Below are 20202 nucleotides of genomic sequence, written 5' to 3'. Positions count from 1 at the left end.
GTGTGTGTGTGTGTGTGTGTGTGTGTGTGTGTGTGTGTGTGAACAACATATCTTTAATTCATTGTGTGTCGTTCACACAGAGGCCAGAAAGAGGGCATCAGATACCCTAGAACTAGAATTACTATAGGTTGTGAACCATGGCAGTGATTTAGGGTGAGATGGCTGGCTAGCCAGACTTGGGTGCACCCCAAAATACAGCTTGCTCGAATCGTGGATTTGAGAGACGCCCTCCCGCCGCCTTCAGCGTTGTGACCTTAGTTCTGTAACTAGGTCTTCAACTGTTTGCAGGGATCGCGATTCCACAGTTGTCTGTTTCGGTGAGACTCCTTAGAGTGAACAGGCTCTCTGGTACTGCCGGTATTTGAAGGGTTGGAAAATGATGGATACAGCACAAGAGAGGGATAGACTATTTAAAATGGGACTTACAATTTAGGGTAACGGTTTTTTTTTTTGTTTTTTTTGTTTTTTTTTTCGGAGCTGGGGACCGAACCCAGGGCCTTCTGCTTGCTAGGCAAGCGCTCTACCACTGAGCTAAATCCCCAACCAGGGTAACGGTTTTTAAACAAAACTCCCTTCTTCAAAGTGTAGTTTCTCCCCAGGCCCCTGGCCGCCATGCTCTCGGCGCATCCTTCAGCTTTCCAGCCGACACGAAAACAGGCATCTTTTCCCTCTGCTGCATTTGTTTTGTTTGTTTATTTTTTTTTTATTTTTTTTTCTTTTTTTTCGGAGCTGGGGACCGAACTCAGGGCCTTGCGCATGCTAGGCAAGCGCTCTACCACTGAGCTAAATCCCCAACCCCTGTTTTGTTTTTTAAAGGCTAGTGAAGTGCAGAAGTGTTAAAACTATAAACAATCAATTGATATAACCACCTGTCTTCATAATAGACTCCCTGATGCCTTTTAACATTAAAAATTATCTAATGCCTGGGGAAGGGGGCTTACACAGGGACTTGTGGAAGTCAAAGGACAACTTTTGGATGTCTCAAATCCAGGGATCGAAGTCATGTTGTCAGTCTTGGCAGTAAGAGCCTTTATCACGGAACCAGTCAAACCTGACCCCAGCATATTAATAAACTCTGGAGACAGAAGAAAGCGTAGCCATATTGGCTGGACTGTGTTGCTCGCGCGTGACTCCCTGGGAGATATAGTCCCGAGAGCCTCTGGATCACTTTTAGGGCAGTTAATAATGTCTTTGCGTGTGCTTAGAAACGTGTCAGGGACGATGCAGACCTACTTTAATTCCAGAGTGCTGCGGTGCGAGGATGTGTTCGGTCAATCAGAGGAGAGAGAGTGTGGACCTGCTCTAGCCTCCCTCCCCAGACCCGCCCCCCTAGATTCCTACCGGGGTGGGGCGAAGCCCAAGCTCCGTTTTTTGGGGGTGGGAAATAAATTGGCTCTATTTTTCTCAGGCTCTAGTAGCCTCTTGCTTGAGGGTGGCTGATTGGTCAGTTCCACAAGGGGGCGGGCTCAGAAGTAGCTCCTCCCTCCCGCTGCGCGGCTAGGACCTCCGGGATTCCTAGAGAGGCTGCGGAAGCGCTCTTGGGGGTGGGATTTTTGGCTGAAACTCGCACTTGGCTACTTCCGGCGATGAACTGTTGGAAAGTGTCGGACGTTCCTCTCTCTTGGCTTGTGAGAACTCCATCTTCCAAGCCTAGGCTGCGGGGAGTTTGATCTTTGGGTCCCCGGGACTTAGAGACTGGGGAGGAGCCGGTAGGGCACACAGGGTCCTGTCCCTAACCTTGACCCGGCCGGTCTGTCTCTCCCGGTCAGGGGCTATTCCGAAGAATCCAGGTCCGAATTTCTGAGTATAACCGTGCTTCTCCTAGAACTAATGAAGTCTTCCGTTTATCTGTCAAGCCCTTATGGCTTGAAAGCCAGGACGAGATATGACCATTTTAATGGTTTTCACTCCTATTCTGACTTAAGTTTGGCTTATGATCGAGAGAAGAAACGACTCTATCTGGAATAATCTTATTCCATTATTTATATGAGATGTGGACTTTTTCATTTCTAAAACTTTTAAGTTTGGTCTGATGTCACTTTTTAATGGCCATTTTTTTTTTGCGTTATTAAAATCCGGACATAGTCACTATTAGTTGTTTTATGGGTGAAGCGATGACTAACTTGTAGTCAATATCTTAAAGTGAATGACATTGTTGAGTGGTTTTCTTTAGTGTAGATGACGTCGTTGCCACCTCTCTTGGCTAATAATAATTTCCGACATACCAGTAAGGTTGTTCACTGCAAAAAGTGCCCTTTAGAAGAGCAGAGAACGATTTGGGTTAGTGCGGGCAGACTCTGGAGACTCTGAGTTGGAAGGATAATGACAGAATCCAGGGCAGTTATACACTTAGAGCCTCCCGCTGAGACTTCCCAAGAGCAAGCAGACCTTCTCATAGTAAAAGTAGAAGAAGAGGACTGTTCCTGGATGCAGGGATACAACCGGCCAGTTCTTGAGACTTTTTACCAGCGCTTCAAGCGCTTCCAGTACCACGAGGCAACAGGACCCCGCGATGCTCTCAGCCAGCTCCGGGTTCTCTGCTGCGAGTGGCTGAGGCCGGAGCTGCACACCAAAGAGCAGATCCTGGAGCTGCTGGTGCTGGAGCAGTTCCTCACCATCCTGCCTGAAGAGTTTCAGGCCTGGGTGAGAGAACATCACCCCGAGAGCGGAGAAGAAGCCGTGGCTGTGATAGAGAGTATCCAGAGAGAACTGGAGGAGCGCAGGCAACAGGTGAGTTGCGGGAGGAAACAGGGACACTGAGGAAGGATCTGCCCTGCAGTCTTAGCCCTCTGGTGCTTCAGTCATTCATATTCTGGCTTTGCTGTTGTTTTTGACACAGTCTCACTATGTATCCTTGGGTGTTCTGGATTTCACTATGTAGGCTCGAACTCAGAGAGATCCACCTGCTTCTGCCCCCTAAGTGCTGGGATGAAAGGCGTGTGCCACTATACCCAACTTGGTGTTTCCTCCTTCTCCCCTTCTTCCTCCTCCTCCTCCTCCCCCTCCTCCCTCCTCCTCCCCTCCTCCTCCCCTCCCCCCTCCTCCTCCCTTTCTTTTTTAAGTTTTATTTATTATATATAAGTAAACTGTAGCTGTCTTCAGACACACCAGAAGAGGGCATTGAATACCATTACAGATGGTTGTGAACCACCATGTGGTTGCTGGGAATTGACCTCAGGACCTCTGGAAGAGCAGTCGATTCTCTTAACTTCTGAACCATCTCTCCAGCCCTCTCCCAATCTTCTTGAAAATTAAGCTCATGTTCCCTACTTGTCTGTCTGTCTGTCTTTCTCTTTCTTCCTTCCTTTCTTTCTTTTTTTCTTTCTTTCTTTCTTTCTTTCTTTTTAAATTTACCTTTTATTCCATTTATATGAGTATACCGTGGCTGTGTTCATGCACACCAGAAGAGGGCATCAGATCCCATTACAGATGGTTGTGAGCCACCATGTGGTTGCTGGGATTTGAACTCAGGACCTCTGGAAGAGCAGTCAGTGCTCTTAACCGCTGAGCCATCTCTCCAGCCCTATATCCTCGGACTCTCGATCTGCTTCAGCTCACCCTGTTATTCAGGTGACAGGGAAGGGGTGGCTGCTGACCTGTACCCAGACTGCAGCCATCCTGAAGGATCATCTAGCAGAAGGGATTTTATCATCTTTCTTTGTTTTTCTCCGTTTTTCTTTTTCCTTTTCTTTCATGTAAACTCCTGATCTTCTTCCTACCTCTCTCCCTTCAGAACACTGAGGCAACAATTATGCCGGTGTGCCTTGGTTCCCCCGATTTCCTCCCCTTTGGAGGGGGGTGGTAGAGATTGAACCCAGTGCGGCATATAGGGAAGGGCAAGAACAGGAACTTTATTTGAATGCAGGGTCTTAATGCTTTCTAGAATTTCTAGGAGTAAGCCACGCCGTTGTCTTAAGTAGGGATTTATTGCTGTGAACAGACTGCATGACCAAGGCAACTCTTAGAAGGACAACATTTAATTGGGGCTGGCTTATGAGTTCAGAGGTTCAGTCCATTATCACCAAGGTGGGAGCATGGCAGCATCCAGGCAGGCATGGTGCAGGAAGAGCTGAGAGTTCCACCTCTTCATCTGAAGACCACTAAGAGAAGACTGACTTCCAGGCAGCTAGGGTGAGGGTCTTAAGTCCACACCCAGAGTGACACACCTATTCCAACAAGGCCACATCTCCTAAAAGTGCCACTCTCCAGGCCAGGCATATCCAAACCATCACAGCCTTGGAGCAGAGCAATTATGTACAGCCTAAGATGAATTGAGGCCCCGAGTAGGGTGGTGGAGGTTGGCATGATGCTGGACATGAACTTTTGGAGGCAGGGTATGGCCCAGTTTAGCTTAGACCTTGCTGCAATCCTCCCACTTCTGCCTCCTGAATGGTGGAATTACAGGCATGGGGAACGTAAACTATCTTAAATCTTAGTAGGACCAGCAGTGACTTCCTGGGTCCCATAGTGGCCTTTCCAACTTCCCTTTTCCTCTCTCCCCTTTACTAACCTTTACCCACCGTCAGCTTCTTAGGGGTCCTGGGTTGAACCAGACCCCTTTATTTGAGAGTTTGAGAACTCTTTCTGTGCCTGGGTTTCTTCTCCACCTTTGCCTTTGCATTTGGATACCTTCTTTTTAAAGTTTGTGTGTGTGTGTGTGTGTGTGTGCGCGCGCGCGCGCGTGTGCGCATGTGCGTGTGTGTATGTGTGCGCGTGTGTGTGCGCGTGTGTGCGCATGCGTGTGTTTGCATGTGTCTGTGTGTTTGTGTGTGTGTGTGTTTGTGTTTGTGTGCGCGTGCGTGTGTGTATGCATGTGTGCGCGTGCGTGTGTCTGTGTGTTTGTGCATGTGTGTCTGTGTGTTTGTGTGTGTATGTGTGTGTGTGCACATGTGTGTGTGTGCGTGCATGTGTGTGTGTGTGCATGCGTGCGTGTATGTGCTGATACCATCAGGAGCCAGAAGAGGGCATTTTGCTCCCCAAAGCTGGAGTTACAGACACTTGTGAGCCAACTAATATGGGTATTGGGAACCAAGCATGGGTCCCCTGCAAAAGTGCTCTTAGCCGCTGAGCTATCTCTCTAGCATCTTTTTTAAAATTTGATTTAATTTATTTTATGTGTATGTGTCTTTTGCCTGCATGTATGTAAAAATGTGTACCACATGTATGCCTGCGGCCCTCAGTGGTCAGAAGAGAGCGTCTGTCTCCGCAGTGACAGATGGTCGTGAGCCACCACGTAGGTGCTAGGAACCTGACTCCGGTCCTCTGGAAGAGCAGTCAATGCTCTTAACTACTGAATCAACTCTCCAGCCCTTTCTTAACGTCTTTTAGGTGTTTACAGAGTGATCCCCTTCCCTAGCCTCTCAGCTAAAGTGGATCTTGTAGCCACGTTTCTTTCCCATCTAACATGGAGTTCATAATGAAGTATTTGCATGTGGGTATGTCTCATGGAAGTCTTTTCCCAGTAGAAATAAACCATATTGTTAAGCTACCTTGTAATTGGCTCATTGTAGACCCAAGTTGAGTATTGGGCAAGGGGACAGGTGACAGTCTAATAGACTCTAATGGGTTCTTTCCCATCCCCATCTGTAATTTTGCTGATTGGTTGTAGTTGTGGTTGTTAGATTGTCACATGTCCTGAAGTACTTCCTCAGAAGATGGTACCACCCGGAGCCACGCAGGAGTCCTTCAGTCACCAGTTTCTGCCTGTGGACGCCCAGTTGGATCAAGAGCCACAGAATCTTCTGGAGGAGAATGGTGAGGGTCATCGACTCAGTGCAGTCAATGGTCAATATGACTAGAAAACGGGGGCACTGGTTCATGGGGGCCTGGAGTGTGGGCAAGTGGACTCCTGGAGAGAGGGCTAGCTTCTTGGATGGCTGAGTCTATATATATAGACTTTCATTCTAAATCCAGGAAAGGGCCCTGGGAATGTGGCTCAGTTGGCAGTGTGCTTGCCTAGAGTGCAAGCTCTGGGTTCTGCTGCTCGCACCCCATAAGCAGGTGTGCAGCACACCTGTGATCCCAACACAAGAGGTGGAGGCAGGAGGACCATCAAGGTCGTCCTGGCTATGTAGCAAGTTTGAGGCTAGGCTGCTTGAGACCCTGTCTCCAAAACAAAACTAAGAAAGCTACAGTAGGGACAGGGCATAGCTCAGTGGTACAGCCTACCCTTAGTTCCATTTCCAGCATCCCCTCCAAAAGCAGAAATATGACAGAAATGATAATGACAATGATGTCGCTGCATATAGGAACTATAGGGTTTTAAAAGTTTCTAACATTATATATACATACATACACACACATGTATGTTGCTGTAAAATTATAAAAAATGCTGTCTTTTACCCAGCACTAGATTTGGCACCGCAGTGCCCCAAGATATCTGGTAGACATCTTCATCTCAGTCAGCAAAGCGTCTCACCTGCTCTGCCCCATCCCATATCACACTGCCGATGGCTTCTCTCTGAGCCTGGCAGCAATCTCTCTACCCATCTAGTTCCCAAGGCAGGTTGCCACCATACACATGTCTCCAGCCACCACACCTTCTCTTGAACCTAACTTGCCACATGAAAGAACACACAACACAATAACTGACCCAATTGATAAGATATAGTTGCCTACCTAGACACACAAAGCCCTGTACACATCCATCCCTTAAGAACATTCATAACCACCTGTAAATGTGCAGAGAGGAATCCTAACATCAGCCTCCACGTTCTCTGCACTCCTCGGTTCCAGTCTCCTCTTCTCTCTAAAACTTTTCTCCCGCCCATCCTTCCTTCTTGTCCAATGACAGGCCTCGTTCTATATTGTACCTGCCTTCACCTGTATGACATCATCCTACATTTCACCCTGTTTGTCTAATTAAAAAAAACTTTTCTCTCAACTATAAGCTGAGCACAATTATTATCATTTTGTAATTAAAAGCAAAAAATATACCTAACACCCAGTCCAACGCTTTATCAGTTAAACAGAAAATTTAACTATCCATTCCAGCTTAAGAATGGCTTAAAATCTATGTTATATCTTGGCTAGCTTGTATACTATCTGACAACTATTTAATAAAATATGTATTTTCAAAGTTAAACAGCCTGACAGGCTATGAGACTATAATCAATCAGTCTTGAGATCAGAAATCTAAATAGGTACATTCTGAATAATATGATTCTCAAGACAAAAGTTTAAGATAGAGATTTTTTTTTTAAAGATTTATTTATTTATTATATATAAGCACACTGTCGCTGTTCAGACACACCAGAAGAGGGCATCAGATCTCATTACAGATGGTTGTGAGCTGTGGTTGCTAGGAATTGAACTCAGGACCCCTGGAAGAGCAGTCAGTGCTCTTAACTGCTGAGCCATCTCTCCAGCCCCTAGAGATGTCTTTTTGTTTGATTCTCTTGAATTTAGTTTTTCAGGCGGTCTCCCCATCTCTAATCTAATCAGTATAACTCTGTGAGGTTTTCAGAGTCTAATCACCATTTTTAAAAACACAAAGACAAAATCTTTCTCCCAAAATACTGTGTTCCTTAGTCTGTAACCAGAAAAGCTTATATCTTGCATGCTCTCCCAGAGTAATAATATAACCATAAAACTCAAAGTTACACCCATCATGAAGACTAAACAACTTTAAAGAAGGAAGTAATCTAAACAATGAGCCTGATAGGCTTTTCTAATCTGTCATATCAGGAAATTAACCCAAAATTCCTGTGGAGCCCACGGTGAGAGAACCTGAGTTTCCTGTTGTGGTAAATATCAAAAATAACCACAAGCCCTCGCTAGCCAGCGTCAATGAGCCATATGGCCTTTAGCAGGGTAATTCATAAAACAAATTGAACACCTTCTATCAATTCTAATACCAATAAGCCACTTATCAAATCAGGACTTTAGTCCAAAATATATCCATATGTCAAGCTCTCTACCCGGAGCCTCAGATTTTTATTTAACCTTAATAACTTGTAAATATCACAACTCTCTACTTGGAGTCAATGACTAATTTTTCCTTATCTAAGTTCCGAACCATGGATGAAAATCCCCACATGATTTGGGTAATCCCTACTCTCTTCTTAAAAACAAACTTAATCAACCTTCTAATACCTGTCATTAAGGAGCATCTTGTCTAACTGGGGTTTTAACCCAGAATTCCCGTGGAGCCCACATTAGAAGGAATATGAGTATCCTGAAAGACTTTCTAAACAACTTTCTTTAAAAAGGAGCTTCTAATTTCTAACTCTCTGAGCTGCCACTACTTCTCACACAGCAGGGGACCAAGAGTCTGCCAGCCTAGTGGCTTCTCTTTGTTTAAGGTTCCCATGCTTGAGACATCACGTGACTTAACATGGCGCTGGCCCCCTCTTAGAAAATAAAACTTTCTCTCAACTCTTAGGATTACTAGTGGATTCTTGCCCACCACATACATACATACATATGAATGTTTTTCTTGCACACCATGTGCATGCATTACTTGCAGAAGTCAGGAAAGGCATTGAATTAGAGGTGACTGTGAGCTGTCTGATGTTGGTGCTGGGAACTGAGCTCTGGTCCTCTACAAGAACAGTGTGTGTTTTAGCCATTGAGTCATCTCTGCAGCCCCACACCATGTGTGTTTGATTGGAGATAGGGTCTATAGCTGGCCTCAAGCTCACTATTAACTGACAGTGGCTTGAATTGTCAGTTCTGTCACTACCTCTAAAAGTGCGAGGATTGCAGGCATGCGCTACCATGTGCCTGTGATGCCAGGGCTGGAAGCCACGGGCCCAATGTGTTAGGCAAGCATTCTACTAACTGAGCTGCATCCCCAGTCTCTCAGACCACAAAACCCCCACCATTTTAAGATACTTTAGTAAAAATAAAACCTTTTTATATCCATACATTTTGACATGCAAATATCATAACAGATTAAAGATCACTATTATGCAATACTGTCTTTTTGGAATAATGTGACGATCCAAGATCTTGTTGGGAAACATCATTTGGGAAAGTTCTTTGTGCTAAGTGATTCAATACTGACCAAGAATGCCATAGGCCTTTTAACATGATCAGGTCTGTCACATAGATACCCAACTCCTGGTACTGATTTCTTGGTTTTTGGATTGCTGTTGTTGTTGTTGTTTTGGGGTTGTTTGTTTGCTTGTTTTTGTTTTTCAGTATAGGGTCTTTCTGTGTTGCTTTGGCTCTCCTGAAACTCTCTCTGTAGAACAGGCTGACCTTGAACTCACAGAGATCTGCCTGCTCCTACCTCCTGAGTGCTGGGGCTAAAGCTCTGCGATATCGCCTCCCAGCCAAATTTCTTGTTTTAATTAGCTTTCTCTTGCTGCGATAAGGTACCATAGGCAAAACCAACTTGGAGAGGAAAGGGTTTATTTAGTCTTATAGCTCGTCCACCGTCCAGAGAAGTCTGGCCAGGAACTTAAGGCAGGAACCTGGAAGCAAGAGCTGCCTCGGAGGCCAGGCAGGAGTGCTGCTTGCTGGCTTGCTCCTCATAGCTTATTCAGCCTAATGTCTTATGGCACCTAGGATCACCCAGGGCCCACAGTGACCCAGGCCCTCTCGCTTCAGTCATCAGTCAAGAAATACCCTATAGTCTTGCTTATGGAGGCGTTCTCTCAATTAAGAATCCCTCTTCCTAGAAGACCCCTGGCTTTGGCAAGTTGACAGAGCAGCATCCAGTATGCTTCCATTCTTAGCACTGTAGTCATTTGTGGCCTTGCAAGGAACAATGACTGAACGATTCTTAATAACAGTGTTGAGGAAATGGATTTCTAGCAGTGTCTGTGTCCATGTGCCACACCTTCAGGGCAAGTCATTTGTCCTGTGCTGAGATGGAGCATAGAAATGATTACATATGGGCTGACCTGGTTAAGAGTCAGCTGGTTGCTCTCTTTCTAGAGGATCCAGGTTTGATTCCCAGGACCCACATGGCAGTTTACAACTGTCTGTAACTCTCTTCCCAAGGGGCTCTGATGCCCTCTTCTGACCTCTGTGGGCTGTGCATGCATGTGGTGTGGAGGCACCATATCTATACATATAAAATAAAAATAAATCTTAAAAAATTGTTACATGTAATAACATCATTCTAGTTGTGAAACAGTTTCTTTTTGTCCTTTAGGAAGCCTCAATATAATTGTTGTACAATCTCTCTCTGTTTTTGAGACAGAGTCTCATGTAGCTCTGTTGTAGATGTATTGGAATTCATTATGTCAAACAGGTAGGCCTTGAACTCACTTGGATCCTTCTGCCTACCTCTGTCTCCTAAGTGCTGGTATTAAAGGGTGAGCACAACCACGCTTGGCTTTAATCCTACTCTTAAAATCATCTTAAGTTGGTTAATAAGAAAAACTCACAAACTAAATTGTGTTCATTTGACCTCGTCAGTAGACCAGACCACATTGCTGGCACAGTGGCATACGCCTGTGGTACTAGCTACTTGGGGAGCTGGGGGAGTAGGATCTGGTTAGTCAGGCATTAGAGTAAGACGGAATCTGCCCTGTACTGAGATCTGAAGGGGAGTTGTTAGCACATTAAAAACCTGTGAAACTCTGGGAGATGCAGGTTTGCCCTGAGTGTAATTGAATGTGTCTATTACTTAGGCATGGCCCGGGAGGGATTAGCTTGACCAAAGCAGGAGACTGAGAGATTTCATTTCTAGATGGGGGAGCAGGGAGTGGGGCGGTGACTCACTAAGTGTCCCTGGTTGGCTTTGAACTCAGAGATCCACTGGCCTTTGTCTCTTGAGCACTAGGATTAAAAGCATGCCCAGCTGGTGTGGTGTTTTGGAAAGGAGGGACTATAAAGGGTAGGGGAGCACAGGCCAGAACGGAAAGGCTCCTGAAAGCCAAGGTGAGCTTAGCTTGGGTTCATCAAGTCCTCAGGCAAAGGCGGGGTATGATGACATTGTGGACCTGACCAGATACTCTCACTTATTCCTTTTCTCTACACTCAGCCCTTCCTGTTCTCCAGGTTCCTTCCGTTCCCTTGAAGGACAGCCCGGAGCCAACAGCTTCACTCCTCTCAGCAGGGCCCCAGGTGAGCTAGCACTCCCCTGCCCTCCATGAAAATGCATACCTCTTCTCAGCCTCCATCCCCTTTGGTCCTAGTTTTGTTCCTGGTTACTGTGGGAATTCCCTGACGAACATAGCTCGTGGGAAACAGGGTTTGTTTTAGCTACCTTTAGGTCTCAGAGTGTCAAGAACTTGAGACCGGTGGTCACCTGCCACATCATACCCACAATTCAGACCAGAGAAAAAAATAAGTGGGCAACCACTCATCTCTCTCTCCTCTACTAACCTAACCTAGGGAATGGTATCGCCCACAGTAGGTTGGGTCTTCCCCCATTATTCTCTTAATTAAGAAAGGATTACTCACAGGGCTGTCTACAGGCTGACTTGATCTAGACAGTCCGTCATCGAGATTCACTTGCCTGGAAGTCTAGGTTGTGACGCCATGTTTAGCAGATATATTGAGCTAGCTGCCGGGCCTGTCCTTAGTTGATACTTTCTGTTCTTTCCCTCTGCCCTTTCCCTTCCGATTATTACCTGCCCTTTGGATGCACAGTCTCTCCCCTGGTTTCTGGCTTAGTGCTCTCAGGTTTTGCCCTCACTGCAGACTGCCCTCATTTGCACACAGGGAGTGGGAATTTAGCAGAGATCTCCCATTTCAGAAGTTGGTGAAAATTGAAGACGTGGCTGATGTGGCTGTGTCCTTCATCCTGGAGGAATGGGGACATTTGGACCAGTCCCAGAAGTCTCTTAGTAGGGATGGCAGAAAGGAGGATTGTGAGAGTACCACTCCTGTGGGTAAGAACTGTCAGCCTGCATGGGGCGGGCTCACCAGTTTTGTTATCGTGTAAAGAATTTGTATAGCGTGGCCTTTACCCATGCATGTTTTAATCGCTCTAGCTTTACTTTATAATCTTTTTAATTTTTCTTTATTTTGTTTTATATGAGTGCCTGCCTTCATGTGTGTGCACCATATTCATGCTTGGTGTCCACATGGCCAGAAAAGAGTGTTGAATCCTTTGGATCTGGAAATGGTTGTGAGCCACCATGTGGGTGCTGGGAATCAAACCTGGGTCTTCTACAAGAGCGACCAATGCTCTTAACTGCTAAGCCATCTCTCCAGTTCCCTTTACCTTACAATCTTTGAAAGTGAATCAACATGTTTTTGCAGTTATCTCTAGCTTATTACGGGTGTGATTAAGACTATTAGTATGAGGGAGGTAGTTTTTACATTTTTTTACTTGTTTATTATGTATATATGTTTGATGTGTTTGCACACCATTGTATAGAGGTCAAAGGACAGCTTCTTTTTTCTTCCGAGACAGGATCTCACTTTGTAGCTCTGGTTGGCCTGGACTTGCTTTGTAGACCAGGCTGGCTTCAAATTCACAGAGATCCACCTGCTTCTGCCTTCCAAATGCTGGGATTAAAGGTGTGTGCTCTCACACCTGGCAAGGGACATTTGTGAATCATTCCTGTTTATCCATCTTTATGTTTGTTACAGGGGTCAACCTTAGGCGTTGGGCCTGCAAGGCAAGTGGCTTTATCCGATGAGTCAAGTTACCAGCCCTGCCTTTGTTCTATGAGATTACTTTATTTTACATATGTGAATGTTTTGTTTGCATGTGTGCGGGTATACCACCTGTATGCCGAGTGCCTATGTAGGCCAGAAGAGGGTGTTAGAACTGGAGTTATAGATAACTGTGAGTCACTACGTGCTTGCAACTCAGGCCCCCGTAAGAGCAACAAATACTCTCAACTACTGACCTATCTTCTTCTGCCTGTTTTCTGGGGTTTTTTTTTTTTTTTTTTTTGTTTTTTTTTTTTCGAACTGGGGACCAACCCAGGGCCTTGCGCTTCCTAGGCAAGCGCTCTACCACTGAGCTAAATCCCCAACCCCTTCTGGTTTTTTTTTTTAGACAGTCTCAGTATGTATACCCAAGTGACCTTGAATTCCTGATCGTCCTGCTTCAGCCTTCCAAATGCTGGAGTTAATAAACTCAGTTTCACAATTTAGAAGATGCTTAATTGTTGTTGTTATTTTGTGGGTTATGTTTTTGTTTTTGTTTTCCAAATACGGTTTCCCTGTGTAACTGTAGCTGGTCTGGAACTCACTATGTATATCATGCTGGCTTCAAACTGACAGAAGTTGGGTTCTCTGACTCCTAAAGTGTTGTAATTAAAGGTGGTTACCACCACACGCCAGTGATGCAGAATTTTGGTCATAAGGCTTTTTTTAATTATATGTTTGTGTTTTGAGTGCCTGAATGTATGTACATGGACCACATGCATGCCTAGTGCTAGAAGGGGGCCTCTCATCCCTCCTGAGTTACAAATAGTTGTGACCCACCTGGTGTGGAGGCTGGGAAACAAACGCTGGTCCTGCATACACTGTAGCTGTCTTCAGACACCAGAAGAGGGCATCAGATCCCATTACAGATGGTTGTGAGCCACCGAGTGGTTGCTGGGATTTGAACTCAGGACCTCTGGAAGAGCTGTCAGTGCTCTTAACCACTGAACCATCTCTCCTGCCCCAAGTTGGGTAATTCTTAATAGAATAATCCTCAATCATGGAAAACTCCTGTCTCAATTACTTTTCTCGTTTCTGGCACAAAATCCCTGAAAAGAAGCATCCTAAGAGGAGAAATGCTTCTTTGGGCTCCCGGTTTCAGAGATAGCCCATCATGGTGAGGACGGCCTGGCAGCAGGCGTATGAGGCAGCTGGTCACAGGATTCCACAGCCAGGAAGCAGAGGGAGTTCTATACAGTCCAAGACCCTAGCCCGTGGGATGGTGTCACACACACTCAAGACGGGTCTTCCTAACTTTGTTCAACCTTCTGGAAGTACCCTTACACATCCAGATGTTTGTTTCTAGGTGATTCTAAATCCAATCCATTTGTCAATAAAGATTAACCTTGAGAGCATATGAAACTTCACTGAGAGTATTTCTTTAGTATGGTGGTGATCACTGTATCTCAATGGCACTAGGTTGGTGTTTTGTTTTTTTTTTTTTTTTGGTTTTGGTTTTTTAAATGAGTGCTTTATCTGCATATACACCTGCTTGCCAGAAGAGGGCATCAGTTCACAGTATACATGAGCCACATGTGGTTCCTGGGAATTGAATTCAGGACCTCTGGAGGAGCAGCCCCATCTCTCCAGCCCTGGCCTTTTTAGTTCTTTGTGGCCCTTTTCCTCGTGCATTTTCCCTTCCCATCCTCATATCACTGGTCCACCTCTTTTTTACAATGACTTATTTGTTCGGGGGTGACCTGAATTCAGTGACAGCGTCCTGATGGGGCGGACCACGGGATTGGAAAGTAAGAAGGTAGGAAAGCTTGGGATGAGGAGGTCTCGCACAAGGTGATGATGGCTCACGGAAGTTTATTAAGGAATCCGCCATCTTTTTTTTTTTTTTTTGGGAGCTGGGGACCGAACCCAGGGCCTTGCTAGGCAAGTGCATGGAATCCACCATCTTATTTATAGCTTGTTGGAGGAAAAATGGGACAGTCGTCAGGCTAGTCAAGCAGTGTTGCACAGAGGGAGTATAGGATATCTCAGTCACACTATAGACCTACTGATCAACAGCCTGAGGACTGATAACCCTAACCCTTCAAGGGGGCAGACATTGAATTCTCAGGATCCAGAAAACTTCAGCTCCCCCAAGGCCCTGGCCCCTGGCCATTACTGGCCTTGACAAGTCAGTCCCTGGTCTTAGGCAAGGACCTAATCTTTCTCCCTCCATCAGGGCCTCAGGGGAGCTGGGGTCCACCCCTAGCTCTGTATAAACAGCCTAACCCTTAATAAGGAGCAAGGAATAAGGAGCAAGGCTTGGTCTGCATGTGTCACAGCACAAATAGGCAGGCCAGAGGACAATTTGTAGGAGTTGGTTCTCTCCTTCCAACATGTGGGTTCGGGGATCAAACTCAGGCCGTCGGGCATGGCAGCAAGTGCCTCCACCCCACTGGGCCACCTCAGCAGCCCCTGGATTTTGTTTTGTTGGATTTATTTGTACATGTGTTCTGGTCATTGGTTTATTATGTCTTACCTCAATGAATTGATTATACATTAAATACGCTGTGTTTGGGGCTGGGAACATGACTTATGGAGGAGAGCATTCTTCTAGTGGATCTGTGCTGGGTTCCCAGCACCCGTGCCAGACAGCTCACACCCGTCTGTGTCAGGTGATCTGAGGTGATCGTCTTCTCCAAGGCCACCGGTACGCACATGTCATACACAGATACACATAAATGTAAAAAAACAAGTATTTAATGCAAATATCTTCTTCATTGTCTCTGTTTAAAGTTAGTACAGTTCACTTGTGTAATTTAAACCTAGCTAGTGTTGCTTGTGTGTGTGTTTCAGTTAGTATAGAGGCTCTTACGGGTTGTCAGAGGCATGTGTGAGAGCATGTGGTGTATGTGTGTGCAGTATTTCAGTGCATATGTGTGCATTCAGTGTATATGTGTGCATTCAGGTTTCAGGAACTCAAATCCAGTCATTCCAGTTTCTCTGCCTATTAACTATACCATTCTTTTAAAAAGATTTTTTTATTTTATGTCTATGAGTACACTGTCGCTGTCTTCAGACACACCAGAAGAGGGCATCAGATCTCATTACAGATGGTTGTGAGCCACCATGTGGTTGCTGGGAATTGAACTCAGGACCTCTGGAAGAGCAGTTGGTGCTCCTAACCGCTGAGCCGTCTCTCCAGCCCCTAACTATACCATTCTTTTTTTTTTTTTTTTTTTTTCGGGGCTTGGTCCCGAACCCAGGGCCTTGCCCTTCCTAGGCAAGCGCCCCACCCCTGACCAAAACCCCCCACCCCCACAAACTAAACCATTCTTTTTTTTTTTTTTTTAAAGATTTATTCATTTTTTATATATAAGTACACTGTAACTGTCTTCAGATACACCAGAAGAGGGCACCAGATCTCTTTACAGATGGTTGTGAGCCACCATGTGGTTGCTGGGAATTGAACTCAGGACCTCTGGAAGAGCAGTCGGGTGCTCTTAACCGCTGAGCCATCTCTCCAGCCCAACTATACCATTCTTAATTTCTGATTTTTTCCTTTTCTCTTTTGTGGTGCTGCTTGTTGAAATCAGGATCTCTTGCATTCTGCTAATCTGTATTTGCTCTTGTCTGTGCTGATGTGCGGTGAGGTACATCCCCCAACCCCAGTCCTATCTTTTAATTTTTCTTTTCCTTTGAGACATGATCTCTATATATCCCTATATCCCTTAACAGCTCTTAACAGATGACTCAGCAGTTAAGAGCACCGACTGCTCTTCCAGAGGTCCTGAGTTCAATTCCCAGCAACCACATGGTGGCTCACAGCCATCTGTAACGAGATCCAATGCCCTCTTCTGGTGTGTCTGAAGACTGCTACAGTGTCCTCATATATAAAATAAATAAATCTTAAAAAAAAAAAAAAAGCCACATCCTCTCATTTTCATGCCTGCCGACTTCTGATAGCACCATAGAAGGCTAGAATTAAAAAAAAAAAAATACTCGGGACTGGAGAGATGGCTCAGCAGTTAAGAGCACTTACTGCTCTTCCAGAGGTCCTCAGTTCAATTCCCACATGGTGGCTCACAACCATCTGTAATGGGATCCAATACCCTCCTCTGGTGTGTCTGCAGACAGCAACAGTGTACTCGTATACCTAAAATAAACAAATCCTTAAAAAAGTACCCTGTCACATTTGAAGGTGAATTTAAGGAATGAGTAAATCATTTGAAGACAGCATCTGTAGTCTAGTTGGTAGAGTGCTTGCTTAACGTACACACAGGCCTGGGGTCCACCCCCAGCTCCGTATAAATAAGACATGGTGCCTCACAGCTGCCACCCCAGCCACCCTGCCCTCCTTTCTCACTTCCTTTCACTGGGGTCTCATGTAGCCCAGACTGGCCTCAAACTCAAGCCAAGGATGACCTTAAACCTCTGACCTTTCTTTTTTTTTTTTTTAAAGATTTATTTATTGATTGATTGATTGATTGATTATATGTAAGTACATTGTAGCCGTCTTCAGACACACCAGAAGAGGGCATGAGATCTTATTACAGATGGTTGTGAGCCACCATGTGGTTGCTGGGAATTGAACTCAGGACCTCTGGAAGAGCAGTCAGTGCTCTCAACCGCTGAGCCATCTCTCCAGCCCCCAACCTCTGACCTTTCTGCCTCTACCTCCAGGCGTAGGGGTTACAGGTATGCCCTCCCACAACCAGAGGTGGAACCTGGGGCTTCCCATAGCTTGACTAACACCACATCAACTGAGCTACATCCCCAGCCTTCTGCATTAATATGTATCCAATCCGTGTTTTCCAAAGCCTTGCTTTCAAGTATGGGCATTTCTCAAAGCCGAATTCCTAACACAAACGTGGTTTTACCTATCCTATGTTCCTCTGTCACTTGCTCGGGGCGTGGGGACTAGCTAATTGACCTATTTCCCTTCTCTCGTTTCAGATTATGAACCCAAGGAGGGCAACCTAGAGCTCGTGGTGCAGCAGGTCTCCGATGCAGTTGACCCACACTGGGTGGCCGCAGAAAGCACGGAACAGAACAGTGTTCAGCCTCAAGAGTCCGCAGAAGTCAGTGACTTGAAGGACACTGTGCAGAGATGGCAAGTGAATCCTACTTGGAGGAATCCAAGGCCGAAAAGATCTCTGAGCTCAGGCCCGGATGTCAACCGGAAGCAGAAATCGAACGGCGAGCGAGGCCACAGATGCGGTGACTGCGGGAAGTTTTTCCTCCAAGCCTCAAACTTCATTCAGCACCGGAGGATCCACACAGGAGAAAAACCGTTTAAATGTGGGGAGTGTGGCAAAAGCTATAATCAGCGGGTTCACCTCACCCAGCACCAGAGAGTCCACACTGGCGAGAAGCCCTACAAGTGCCAGGTGTGCGGGAAAGCGTTCCGAGTGAGCTCCCACCTGGTGCAGCATCACAGCGTCCACAGCGGGGAGAGGCCGTATGGCTGCAGCGAGTGCGGGAAGAGCTTTGGGCGGCACTCTCACCTCATCGAGCACCTGAAGCGCCACTTCAGAGAGAAATCCCAAAGATGTACGTCTGGGGTGGCATGCGTTCCAGGAGTGGTTAGAAGCAGACATTTATTAGCTTAGGGAGGAAGAACAGATGGGCTGGGAGTGCTGGTGCTCACCTGTAGTTCTAGCTAGCCATCAGGAAGCAAGGGCAGGGGGATGAAAGTGACTCCAGAGCTAGTCCAGTGTGCTTAGCTCTGGGTCAGCCAGAGCTACATAGTGAGGCCTGGCCTCAAACAACAGCTGAACAAAAGCAAACTAAAAACAACAACAACACATGGGTTGTGGTAATAGGCACAGATTGTAGCTCATTTTATTCTTAATTTACTTAAATTTTCAAATATTAAGTTTTTCTTCTCTTTTGAGATGGCGTCTCATGTAGTCCAGGCTGGCCTTAGACTATGTGAAGTCTTAACACTGGATTTCTGATCCTCCTGCCTCCACCTTCTAAATGTAAGGATTGCTTTGTAGCCCGGGCTGGCCTCCATCTTGTATGCCTCTTGTCTCAGGCTCCCAACTACTGGACTGTAGGAGTGAGTCACTACTTCTGACTCTCCCTCCCCAGCCCACTCAGTTTGTTCTGTATAGCCCAGGCTGGCCTGGAACTCATGTAATACAGGCTAGCCTCAAACCCAATATCCTTCTGCTTTGGCCCCTCACCTGCTGGGGTTCCAGAAGGTGCCCCACTCTCCCTGCCCCAGTAAGTCTCTTCCTTTCTCTCCTTGATTTATTTTTTATCTTCTTTGCATAGCTCAGTGCCAACATTGTCTCTGTTGCTGTTGGCATTAGCGCATCCGTATGTCCCCGTTTGTTCTTCTGTGACACCAGGGGATTTTTTGACAGCGTATTCTTTTCCTGAGAAAGAGCTGATGAGCTTTGTGTTTGGTCCTCTTGTAGGCAGCGACAGAAGAAGTAAGGACACCAAACTGAATGTTCAGCAGATTCCAGGGCTTTCAGAAGCAGACGTGGAAGCATCGGGAGAAGTCCAAAGGAATGCTTGTGAGGCCGAAGGTCACAGTGAAGGCTGTGAATACCAGGACGGGGCAGGTGGACAGGAGGGGGTTATCATGAAAGAAACCCTAGGACAATCCTCTTCAAAGAGGACAGACTGCAATGAACTCAGCTATGTCCACAAGAAGCCCTCTCCAGGAGAGAGGCCGCACAAATGTAACGAATGTGGGAAAAGCTTCATCCAGAGCGCACACCTCGTTCAGCATCGGAGAATCCATACTGGGGAGAAACCATTCAGGTGTGAGGAGTGTGGCAAAAGCTACAACCAGCGTGTCCACCTCACTCAACATCACCGAGTTCACACGGGCGAGAAGCCCTACGCCTGTCACTTATGTGGGAAAGCCTTCCGAGTGAGGTCCCACCTTGTTCAGCACCAGAGTGTGCACAGCAGGGAGAGGCCCTTCAAGTGCAACGAGTGTGGGAAGGGGTTTGGGAGGCGATCACATCTGGCCGGTCACCTCCGACTCCACTCGAGAGATAAGTCCCACCAGTGCCACGAATGTGGAGAGATCTTCTTCCGGTACGTCAGCCTCCTTGAACACCAAATGCTCCATGTGGGCCAGAAGAGCGGGAACAACAGTGTCTGCGAAGAGGCCCACAGCTGGAACCTGACCGTAATGGAAGATAAGAAGCTAGAGTTACAGGGGGAGCAGTCTCCCTACCAGTGTGATACCTGTGGGAAAGCCTTTAGTTACACGTCCGACCTCATACAGCACTACAGAACTCACTCTGCAGAGAAACCCCAGAAATGTGATGCATGCAGGGACAGCACCAGCCAGTGTCCGCACAGAAGACAGCCACAGAAAATCTGCCCCAGCGGGAAATCCCATCAGTGCAGTGAGTGTGGAAGGGGCTTCGGTCTGAAGTCTCATCTCAGTCAGCATCAGAGAATGCACACTGGCGAGAAGCCCTTCCAGTGCAAGGAGTGTGGAATGCGATTCAGTTGGAGCTGTAGCCTCTTCAAACATCTGCGAAGCCACGAGAGGACAGACCCCTAAAGCTCCGGCAGCATACAGGAATCTGTTGGGAGGCAACCTGGTTTCAGAGAAGCCTTCCATGGCCCTCATAAGTGTAGCATCAGAAATGTTTCCCTCTTAGCCATCAGACCTACAGGTGCGGGGAAACCCTGTTAGGTAGAGCTTAGCCTTCAGGGACACTG

The 20202-nt window shown here is 46.4% G+C and overlaps 1 protein-coding gene across 2 annotated transcripts in view; it reads left to right on the top strand.

Moving 5' to 3' along the window:
• Positions 1-1579: 1579 nt before the first annotated feature.
• The window catches only part of Zkscan5 (zinc finger with KRAB and SCAN domains 5), a 19083-nt gene continuing 460 nt past the window's right edge, over positions 1580-20202 (top strand). The window contains exons 1-6 of one of the 2 annotated variants that reach the window (XM_032887246.1): positions 1580-2730; positions 5622-5754; positions 10940-11022; positions 11657-11792; positions 17458-18054; positions 18930-20202. The exon at positions 18930-20202 is cut by the window's right edge and continues 460 nt beyond it. In XM_032887246.1, coding sequence (XP_032743137.1) covers positions 2323-2730; positions 5622-5754; positions 10940-11022; positions 11657-11792; positions 17458-18054; positions 18930-20041 — 2469 coding nt within the window. In that variant the 5' untranslated portion in view covers positions 1580-2322 and the 3' untranslated portion in view covers positions 20042-20202. Of the gene's footprint in view, positions 2731-5608; positions 5755-10939; positions 11023-11656; positions 11793-17457; positions 18055-18929 lie in introns of both variants that reach the window. The other variant, XM_032887247.1, reaches the window with a different exon arrangement.

This window comes from Rattus rattus, chromosome 16 (genome assembly GCF_011064425.1).
Source record: "Rattus rattus isolate New Zealand chromosome 16, Rrattus_CSIRO_v1, whole genome shotgun sequence".
NCBI classification, from domain to species: domain Eukaryota; kingdom Metazoa; phylum Chordata; class Mammalia; order Rodentia; family Muridae; genus Rattus; species Rattus rattus.
Note: the sequence above shows the minus strand (reverse complement) of the source record. Positions and strands in the feature narration are given on the sequence as shown.